Here is a 10,894-nt window from a genome sequence, read left to right as displayed (position 1 = left end):
ATTCCTGGTCGGGGAACCAGGATCCTGCAAGCTGAGCGAGGTGGCCAAAAACAAAGAAAACACGCAAGAGTGTTTCCTGTTGCCAGAAGGGCTGAGGGCCACTTGGTGCTGGCACCTGGCAGACGGCAGCGGGCAGGCAGGCCACGCCCGGGACAGCCTCACACAGTGAAGACCTGAGGGCTGGCAGTGCCGCGGCTGGGAACCACTGAACGTGGGGCCCAAGCCTGCACCTCGGGCCTCGTGTCTGAGAACTAGCACTCTGGAGCCGCCTGCCTGGGCTCAAAACCACCCTGGTTCAGGACTTCCCTGGTGGTCTAGTGGTTAAGAATCCACCTGCCAACGCAGGGGACACAGGTTCGATCCCTGGTCTGGGAAGATCCCACGTGCCACGGGGCAACTAACGCTGTATCATGACGACTGAGCCTGAGCCCCACAGCAAGAGAAGCCACTGCAGTGAGAAGCTGGTGCCCCCCCACTCGCTGCAAGTCCCTGCGTAGCCACGAAGACCTAGCACAGCCAAAAATAAACAATTAAAAAAAAAAAAAGAAAAAAAACCTGGTTCAGCTGCAGACTCACTCTGTGACTGTCTGAGCTGAGTGAGCCCCTCTAACCATCCCTTCTGCAACCTCTCGTGAGGGTTAACAAAGGTACATGTCATGGCTTAGAACGGCCTGAGAGATGTCGGCATTGGCTCTGAGTGTCATTATTTTAGGAGTGAGAGCTCAGTGTCTAAATCTGTCACCCTTCCCAGTCCCCTGGGGCCGTCTGCGGGCAGCAGCAGGTATGAATGCCCCTGCCCCCCCATCGCTCCCTCACTCAGCCCGAGGTGTGCTTGTTGACCGACTACCCGATGCACCAACAGCAGGGCCCCTGGAGCTGCCTGTGGTTCCCAGGGAGGACAGGCAGAGGCGCAAGGAGATGAGGCCAGGCGGGGACCACAGGTTTATTGGGGGCTCCACGCACACGCTCACGGCATCACACGAGGACAGCACGGTTACTCGGTACACTCGAGGTGGCCTCCGCCTACAGCTGGGGCCCCGAGGCCGTGGGGTGTGGCCTCCTCCCTGGTGGCCCAGACCCAGCTGGGTGCCTTCCTCCTGGGCAGCTGAGGGAGGGGGCCGCTGGGGTGGACCCTGGGCCCGGAAAGGGGAAGCGAGCAGGCTAGTCCGGGAAGGGACCGGGGTGGGAGGGGCCGGCCGCCCTCACTCCAGGGACTGCAACATCAGCAACTGTTTGAGCACCTTCGTCTGGCTGGTCTCACGGATCTCGCCGGCCAGGAACATCTCATCCACGACCGTGTAAACCTGAGGGAAGGGAGGGCGTGGGGAGACTCTGGGGTGAGCAGTGGAGGGGACCCCCGGGGAGCTGGGAAATTCTGATGCCCAAGAACCAGCAAACAGACCCCAGCGGAGGCACCAGGGTGGCTGTGGGCTTCTGGCCCCTCACAGACCCCCTCCTCTGGCTCCCTCCTCCTCATCTTCCCCAGGAGCCCACCTTGTAGAAGTTGAATACCAGGTCCAGTTCACAGACGTTGTGGAAATATTCATTTAAGACCTAGGAGAAGAAGACAGAGGTGGTGCGAGATGGGCAAGGAGAAACACACACACGCACAGACAGGAGCAGAGGCGTCAGAAAGAGGTGGCACAACATCAAGGCCGAGGGGACTGCCCTGGTCCCGTGGCTAAGACGCCGTGCTCCCAAGGCAGGGGGCCCGGGTTCGATCCCTGGTCAGGGAATCAGCGGCCACACGCCACAACTAGGGATCCTGCGTGCTGCAATGAAGAGCGAAGATCCCAAGCACTGCGACTAGGACCCGGTGCAGGCAAAATAAATAAGTAAATAAAGAAACAAGGCAGAGAGAAACTGAAGGGAAACAGAGACCGGAGGAAACATCAAGGTGGGCAGAGAAAGACAGTGTCCCCTCCCGCAGGCTGAGGGCCCCGCACCCTAACAGAGGGCATCCAGACGGCGCCCGCCGCCCTCCTGGCCCCCGGCCCGCGCACCTCCACAAAGTTGTGGATGGCCTCCAGGTAGGCCAGGTTGTTGTCATTGACGTCCACGCAGATGCAGAAGTAGAGGCCGGCATAGCGTCGGTAAATGATCTTGAAATTCCGGAACTGCGGGGCAGAGAGGCAGGCGGTCAGCCGCAGGGCGTGCCCAGGACCCCGCATACTGGGCAGGATGGCACCAACACGTGCAGTCCTGCGTTCCACACGTGGTCCCGGAGGCCCTGCTCTGTTGCCTGACTCTGCGCTGGGGACAGAGGGGTGGCCTGGCTCTCCCTGCCTCGGGCTCACAGTCCAATGAAGCGTCATCCTTAGTCACCCCCTAAGTGGGCAGCGAGGGGCTGTGGGTGCTCAGAGGGGACAAGAGGCTGACCCACCCTTGCAGTCCGGGAGGGCTTCCTGGAAGAGGGGGCATCTGCACTGAAATCTGGAGGATGAGCAGGAGTGATCAGGCAGGAGTGCTTTAGGCAGAGGGAATAGTATCGGGCAAAAGCCCAGAGCCGAGAGGTGGGGGTGCTCCAGGGTATCCATCTCCCCCTTTCTGTGACTTGCTGTTGCCTCTGGAAGGAGTCAAACTCCTCATCCTGGAACTAAGCTAGCAAATTCTTCCACAAACACTGCCGGAGTACATGCTGTGTGGCAGGCTTTGTGCTGAGCAGTCCAGGCTCACTGCCTCCTGTAACCAAGACAATCCTAGTCCTGCCCTTAACTGAACCGTAATATAAATATTCCTACCATAACACATAAATACAACCCAGGAATAAATATTCATGAGCCAGGGACGCAGACTCTAATTTTACACCATGTGTAAGTAGATAAAGCCATAGACAGAGATCCATGATGTACTAGCTGGCAAAGCAGCTGAAAAATCCAGGCCAGTGTTGTGTGTGTGGCGCCATCTGCTGGCTACTTCAAAAGTCAACTCAAGCCCCTGATTTTTCTTCATTTTTCCCCCACCTAGCTTATCTTTGAGAATGCCTATACTTTTGATCTTCAAGATAATCACAATGGTGTGATCACTCACCTAGAGCCAGACATCCTGGAATGTGAAGTCAAGTGGGCCTTAGAAAGCATCACTACGAACAAAGCTAGTGGAAGTGATGGAATTCCAGTTGAGCTATTTCAAATCTTGAAAGATGATGCTGTGAAAGTGCTGCACTCAATATGCCAGCAAATTTGGAAAACTCAGCAGTGGCCACAGGACTGGAAAACGGCAGTTTTCATTCCAATCCCAAAAAAAGGCAATGCCAAAGAATGCTCAAACTATAGTACAATTGCACTCATCTCACACGCTAGTAAAGTAATGCTCAAAATTCTCCAAGCCAGGCTTCAGCAATATATGAACCATGAACTTCCTGATGTTCAAGCTGGTTTTAGACAAGGCAGAGGAACCAGAGATCAAATTGCCAACATCCGCTGGATCATGGAAAAAGCAAGAGAGTTTCAGAAAAACATCTATTTCTGCTTTATTGACTATGCCAAAGCCTTTGACTGTGTGGATCACAATAAACTGTGGAAAATTCTGAAAGAGATGGGAATACCAGACCACCTGACCTGCCTCTTGAGAAACCTGTATGCAGGTCAGAAGCAACAGTTAGAACTGGACATGGAACAACAGACTGGTTTCAAATAGGAAAAGGAGTTCGTCAAGGCTGTATATTGTCACCCTGCTTATTTAACTTATATGCAGAGTACATCATGAGAAACACTGGGCTGGAAGAAGTACAAGCTGGAATCAAGATTGCTGGGAGAAATATCAATAACCTCAGATGTGCAGATGACACCACCCTTATGGCAGAAAGTGAAGAGGAACTAAAAAGCCTCTTGATGCAAGTGAAAGAGGACAGTGAAAAAGTTGGCTTAAAGCTCAACATTCAGAAAACGAAGATCATGGCATTTGGTCCCATCACTTCATGGGAAATAGATGGGGAAACAGTGGAAACAGTGTCAGACTTTATTTTTGGGGGCTCCAAAATCACTGCAGATGGTGATTTCAGCCATGAAATTAAAAGATGCTTACTCCTTGGAAGGAAAGTTATGACCAACCTAGATAGCATATTCAAAAGTAGAGATATTACTTTGCCAACAAAGGTCCGTCTAGTCAAGGCTATGGTTTTTCTAGTGGTCATGTATGGATGTAAGTTGGACTGTGAAGAAAGCTGAGCGCCAAAGAATTGATACTTTTGAACTGTGGTGTTGGAGAAGACTCTGGAGAGTCCCTTGGACTGCAAGGAGATCCAACCAGTCCATTCTAAAGGAGATCAGTCCTGGGTGTTCATTGGAAGGACTGACGCTAAAGCTGAAACTCCAATACTTTGGCCACCTCATGCGAAGAGTTGACTCATTGGAAAAGACTGATGCTGGAAGGGATTGGAGGTAGGCGAAGGGGACAGAGGATGAGATGGCTAGATGGCATCACCGACTTGATGGACATGAGTTTGAGTGAACTCCAGGAGTTGGTGATGGACAGGGAGGCCTGGTGTGCTGCGATTCATGGAGTCGCAAAGAGTTGGACACGACTGACCGACTGAACTGAACTGACTGAACTGATACTTTTGTGGAGAAGGCAATAGCAACCCACTCCAGTACTCTTGCCTGGAAAATCCCATGGGCGGAGGAGCCTGGTAGGCTGCAGTCCATAGGGGCGGGAAGAGTTGGACACGACTGACTGACTTCCCTTTCACTTTTCACTTTCATGCATTAGAGAAGGAAATGGCAACCCACTCCAGTGTTCTTGCCTGGAGAATCCCGGGGACGGGGAAGCCTGGTGAGCTTCCATCTATGGGGTCGCACAGAGTCAGACACGACTGAAGCGACTTAGCAGCAGCAGCAGCAGCAGCATACTTTTTCGGAGAAGGCAATGGCAACCCACTCCAATACTCTTGCCTGGAAAATCCCAAGGACGGAGGAGCCTGGTAGGCTGCAGTCCATGGGGTCGCTAAGAGTCGGGCACAACTGAGCGACTTCACTTTCACTTTTAACTTTCATGCACTGGAGAAGGAAATGGCAACCCACTCCAGTATTCTTGCCTGGAGAATCCCAGGGACAGAGGAGCCTAGTGGGCTGTCATCTATGGGGTTGCACAGAGTCAGATACGACTGAAGCGACTTAGCAGCAGCAGCAGCATACTTTTGAGCTGTTGTTTAGTCCTTTAGTCCCTAAGTGTGTCCGATTCTTTTGAGACCCCAGGGACTGCAGCCCGCCGGGCTGAATACTGGAGCAGGTTGCCATTTCCTTTTCCAGGGGATATTCTCTGCCCAGCGATCGAACCCACATCTCCTACATTGGCAGGCAGATTCTTTACCGCTGAGTCACCAGGGAAGCCCAATGTTATTACAGTAGCTCCTGCACATAATCCATGGATTAGTAAGAATATATCAGGATGTTAACTCTACTTAAAAAAAAAAAAAAAATACACGATCAAATGATTGAAGGTCCCTGCTCTGGAGGGGCGGGATCGAGACAAGAAGCCACGAGGGCAGAAAGACTTGAGCTGGAGAAGTTACCCACTGACTGTCACCGCCGGTGTGGCCTTGGCTGGCTCTGACCCTGAATGGCGCTCTTCTTTTCTTTCCTGCTGTCGTCTGCCTGGGTCCTTCCTGTCACCGCTGTGTCACCAGTGATGCCCTGCATAGGGCTCCAGTCTGGAGCGGGCCTGGGTCGGGAGGGACCTAAGATGGTCCGGCCGCCCTGTGACATTCTCACCTGGCATCAAACCTTTCTGGCTCCTCGTAATCCGCCTCCCTGCCCACTCCGGGTCCCTCAGCTGCTGTCGTTTCCAGCACTCAGCATGGGGCCGGCCCTGCGCCGGCAGCATGGTGCCCCAGGAGAGCCGACATCCCTTATGCTCCAGCTCCCCTCCCTTCATCATCCCGCCCCCCACATCTCCACTGGGTTGGGAATGGACACCCCACTGCTGATCTTCCCCTCCACCTGTTCTTTGCTAAGTCAGCCCATCTGGAGAAATGACAGCACCCCCTACTGGTGGCTCCATTCTCTTTCCCACACCTCCTCCAATCCTCGGCCCTTCAGTTGGCTCTCCTTTCAAAATGCTTCTCGCCACCCCCACTGTTTCCATGACTGTGAAAGTCACCAGCATCTCTCACCTGGGCCGCAGTGGTCATCTCCTGAGCAGTCCCCTGGTTCTGCTCCTGCCCCTTAGAGAGGGATCCCTAAAGCCTAAGCTAGCCTACCTCCCTCCTCAGCTCAAAAGCCTCATGTAAGGGCCCAAGTCCTCATGACTGGTCACAAGGCCCCGAACCTCCTGCTTCTGTTACATCTTCAATCTCATCTGCTCCCACCTTCCTCCCTGGCTTACCCCACCTCAGATACACTGGCTTTCTTGCTATTTCAGGAATGCCCTTGTACGCCCTGCTGCCTCAGGGTCTTTGCACTTGTTGTTCCCTGGGCTTGGAACATTCCTTTCTCAGATATCATCTCCTTCCACTTCTCCATTCCTTCAGGTCTGGGTTCAAATGTCCCCTGTTCAATGAAGACTTCCTGATCAAACCATTTAAACCTACGTTCCACTCCCCACCCCCCACTGTATACATCCCAGCCATTCCATCCCCCACAGCTGCTTCCTTTTTCTCCCTAGCATCTATCATACCTGATACACTATATCTTCATTATAATAACAACCTCCCATCGACTAAAACTAAAAACTTCAGCGGTCAGCTCTCTGAGAGAAGGGACTGGGTCTGTTTCATTTCCTGCTGTATCACCAGTGCCTAGAACAGTACTCGGCACATAGTGAGCTGCCAATAAATATGTGTTGAACTCTACATGGACAGAGGAGCCTGGCGGGCCACAGTCAACAGGGTCACAGAGAGTCAGACATGACTAAGCGCGCATAAACACACACAGACAGGACAATCAGCCTGGTCTCTTAACAGGCTAATACCGTGGGAATTAAAGCTAGAAGCATCTCAATAAAGAGCCCAAAACCAACGCCAAGATCCTTGACTGGCTCTGGACAATCAGTTTTGATGCTAAGTTGCTTCAGTCGTGTTTGACTCTTTGTGACCCATGGACCGTAGCATGCCAGGCTCCTCAGTCCATGGGATTCTTCAGGCAAGAATGCTGGAGCAGGTTGCCATGCCCTCCTCCAGGGGATCTTCCTCACCTAGGGATCGAGCTTGCATCTCTTATGTCTCCTGCATTGGCAGGTGGGTTCTTTACCACTAGGGCCACCTGGGAAGCCCTCTGATGACCTGGGGGAAATTTAAATATTGATTGGCTTGAGACTAATATTAGTAAGGAAATATGACTCCTTTGATCAGGCCTGATGATACTGTGGTCACGGAAGGCAGTGTCTTTATTTTCTGAGATGTACCCTGTCATATTTAGAGATGTACTGTCATTATCTCTATACCTTTTTTTTGACTGCAATACATGGCTTACGCAATCTTAGTTCCTCAACCAGGGACTGAACCCGCACCTTTGGCAGTGACAGCATGCAATCCTACCCTCCAGACCGCCAGGGGATCCCCCCATGATCTCTCTAGCGTAATTGAAAACACGCCAGCCAGGGATGGTTCGTTATACCATTCTCTATGCTTATGTGTTTGAGCATTTTTGTAGTGAGTTTTTAAAAGGCACCAGGAAAAAAAAAAAAAAGGTTATTTGGCCAAAAAAATAAGAAGAGAGAAAAAGAGAAAAAAAATGCAAACTCTTAATACTGATGAAATCTGGGGGAATTTTCAGTTGACTTCTCATTGTACTAACCTGTATGTCTGAAAATGTTCACCCTGAAAAGTAACCCACCCTCCTCAAAAAGGAAAGAAGACGGCAGGCAAGTTGATAAATGAATGAGGGGGGAGGAAGGAGAGTCTGAGGGGTTATTGCCATCTGAGGCTGGGAAGGGGGCCATCAAAAGAAAGCAGGGGAGTGTGGGAGGCACTGGCAGGGGTGGGGGTAGCTGTCACCTCCACAAAGTTGGTGTGTTTGGCGTCTCGGACAGTGACCACGGCGTGCACCTCCTCGATCAGCTTCTGTTTCTCGTCATCATCGAACTGCATGTACCACTTGGCCAGGCGAGTCTTGCCTGCTCGGTTCTGGATGAGGATGAAGCGGATCTGGGGATGGCAAGAGGAGGAGGCAGGGAGAGAGGTGGGGTGGGCGAGCCAGTGCAGGGCGGCCCTGCCCAACAGCCCCACCCTGCCCCATGGGGAAGATAGGGTCCACGTGTCCCAGCTGCCTGCCTTCCAAGGGTCTCGGCCACTCCCCTGAGCCCAGCCAGGCTGACCTGGCCACATGCTCCGGTCCCAGGTCCCTCCAACACCCCGTGGAGTGATCTCTCGTCCACTGGCCAACTCTGCAGTCGTTTCTAGGGCGCTGAGTCCCAAGCTCCACCAAGTCTTGTCTCCCTGACCTTGGACAAAAGATCCGCCCTTCTACGCCTCAGTTTCCCCATGGTGAAACCAGTTTTCCTTAGAAGACTCACCTTGTCAGGATGTTTTGAAGGTTAAATAAGTTTATAAATTTAGTCAGTGGCTGGCACTAACAGGCAAGCCAGGTATCAGCTGCAATTACCATCAGTGATGTGTGGGAGACCTAAGGTGTTTTTAAGATTTTGAAAAGCCAGCTCAACTGTCACAGGGCTACTGTGAACACCGAACAAGTTGATCTCGGAAGCGTTTTGTAAAGTCCCATTTACATACTGAGTGTTCAATAAAATTAACTATTATGACTGACGCCATTTGACCAAATGCCTAAAAACACAGACTCTAGAGCCCGAATGAATCCTGGCACTGTTGGCTGTGAGTCTGTAGGCAAGTTACTTGACCTCTTTGGACCTCAGTTTCACTGTCCACGCAATGGGCATAATGAGAGCACCTCCCTCATGAGACCACTGCACGAGTTCATGAGCACAACAGGGATAAAACAGTGACTAGCACATACTAAGCGTTATACAAATATCAGTTCTTAGTGATATAATTCATTGTCATTTGACTTTAAGAAAATCATGGGCCAAGTGCATGCAGCTAGGAAGCCTGTCTTTGAGCCCAGTTCTGTGTGCTCATGTCCAGTTTATAGATGAAGAAATCGAGGCTCAGAGAATGGAAGTCTCACAGCCAGAAAGCAGAGCTGGGAATCCAAAGGCTTTGCTCTGAATCCCCTTATCCTGACTTGTGGAAGCCTCCACTGGGTTATGAGAGGCCGCTCTCTTTCGTAAGCCTCATTCTCTACACACTCCATCCCTCCTCCCCCAACTCATCTGAGCTGGACGGGAACAGGATATTACACTCTCCTTCGAAGAACCCCTTCTGCTGAGCCAGGGAAAACCACTTCCTAGCAAGGCAGGGGTCCTGGCAGGCAGGCAAAGGACATGGGGTGGGGGGTGGGGGGTGGGGGTGGGACCCACACCAGGCAGCCACAGCCTGGGGGCCAGAGCCAGAGACAGATGGAGGAGATAGGGAGGAGAGACGGGAGCAGGGCTACAGAACTAAGGGAGAGCTCTGTCTCTGACTCCTGAATTCCCTCATACACCTCTTCCTGTTTCTCCTCCCAACTAGAGTCTCTCCATCTCAGGGAATCCACACTGAGAAGTCCCATCCTTTCTATATCCTCACCCCTCTGATGTCCCCTCTCAGTGCCCGCCCCCCACCCCCAGCCTTCTCTACCTCCAAGTTCCCCGGCCCCGCTGGAGTTGCTCTCTTTTGACTCCTGCTTTCCCAGTTTCAGGGCTCTCTGTCAGGGTGCCCCATCCCTGGGGACTGGTGCCAGCTCCAATGCCCAGTCCTTGTTCCCCAAACCCCCTCCCCACTTCTCACTTCCATGCTTACTCCCTACCCTCTGAGACCCCTCCTCTTGCAGAGACCTGTTCTATTGCTCCCCATTCATGTGTAGTATTCACTGCCTACTCCAAGCCTTCTTCCCTCTTACAGTACACTTTTCCTAACTCTAAAGCCCTATTCCCTACAGTACTTCCTGTCTCCAGGGTCCAGTCTCTTACCCTTGAGACTCTCTCACACCAGCAGTATCCCACCCAGTTCCAACACCCCCTCTCCGCCTGCAACATCAGCTTCCTGCCCCAAGAGACCCCTCTCTCCTATCCCAACGTCTCCCATTCTTCTCCAGCTCTCCTGACGCACTCCCGAAAGCCCTCCGCTTGGGACGCCCCCTCCAGTTCCTTCTCCCCGCTTCTGAGATCCTGCCTCGTGAGCTGTTTCCCCGTTTCAAAACCCTCCAACCATCTCGAATGTCTCCCTCCCGCACAGCCCTCTCCCCTGGCACCTGGTCTTCAAAAGCTCCCCCTAGCCTCGATAACCCCAGTAACACACTCGCGCCCAGAACCACCCCCAGTTGCCTCCTTCGCCGGCCTTTGGATCGACCCCAATCCCGAGAGCCCGCGCCCGGCCCAGACCATCGCACCGCAGCAGAGGTGGCCTGTCAATATCCCACCGAGCCTGGAGTACCTGCACGTGGACCCACCCTTCGCCCTTCCCCAGCGTAGGCGCGCCCTCGTTACCATGGCGACCCCCGTCCGGACCCCAGCGGCCACGGTCCCGCGGCTTCTGGGTGGCTCCGGCTCCGGCAGCTGTTGGGGGACCCAAGGGTAGAGCGGACTTCCGGCAGAAGAACTCACCCGCCCTCTCGCGCACAGCCCGCTGGGAATTGTAGTCCTGAAAAAAATAGGCTTGCTCGTCCGGGAGGCAAGCCGGGAAAAGAGCCTGTCCCGCTTCCCAGCATGCCGCGCGACTGGACTTTTCCTACGGCAAGGTTCAGGCTCCAAATGCATGTTGGGAGCCATGGGTTATTATCTTCTCGGAGGACTACAGTTCCCGACATGCTTGACAGCCAGCGAGACGAGAGTTGCATCCTGGGAAAAGTAGTTCCATCAGCCCTCCCACCACCTCCCAGCCTAGGCGAGAAGGACATGATGG

At 53.1% G+C, this 10,894-nt stretch overlaps 1 protein-coding gene across 1 annotated transcript; it reads right to left on the bottom strand.

The window, feature by feature from the left end:
- Nucleotides 1-928: 928 nt before the first annotated feature.
- AP2S1 (adaptor related protein complex 2 subunit sigma 1) lies at nucleotides 929-10,660 on the bottom strand. Its single transcript, XM_005900935.2, has 5 exons — nucleotides 10,480-10,660; nucleotides 7,934-8,083; nucleotides 2,004-2,117; nucleotides 1,495-1,554; nucleotides 929-1,304 (listed from the first exon to the last, which is right to left on the bottom strand). The coding sequence occupies exons 1-5, from the start codon at nucleotides 10,480-10,482 to the stop codon at nucleotides 1,203-1,205; spliced, it is 429 nt and encodes a 142-aa protein (XP_005900997.1). The 5' UTR covers nucleotides 10,483-10,660; the 3' UTR covers nucleotides 929-1,202.
- Between the last annotated feature and the right edge of the window lie 234 nt (nucleotides 10,661-10,894).

This window comes from Bos mutus, chromosome 18, assembly GCF_027580195.1.
Source record: "Bos mutus isolate GX-2022 chromosome 18, NWIPB_WYAK_1.1, whole genome shotgun sequence".
NCBI lineage: Eukaryota > Metazoa > Chordata > Mammalia > Artiodactyla > Bovidae > Bos > Bos mutus.
This window is presented reverse-complemented; position numbering and strand designations above follow the sequence as displayed.

What these genes read in the sequence shown, in the direction of transcription:
- AP2S1 (XM_005900935.2), bottom strand. An exon ending in CCATCCACAACTTTGTGGAG is followed by an intron (nt 1,555 to 2,003) that starts GTGCGCGGGCCG and finishes TTCTTCTCCTAG; the next exon opens with GTCTTAAATGAATATTTCCA. An exon ending in TGGTATTCAACTTCTACAAG is followed by an intron (nt 1,305 to 1,494) that starts GTGGGCTCCTGG and finishes CCCTTCCCTCAG; the next exon opens with GTTTACACGGTCGTGGATGA.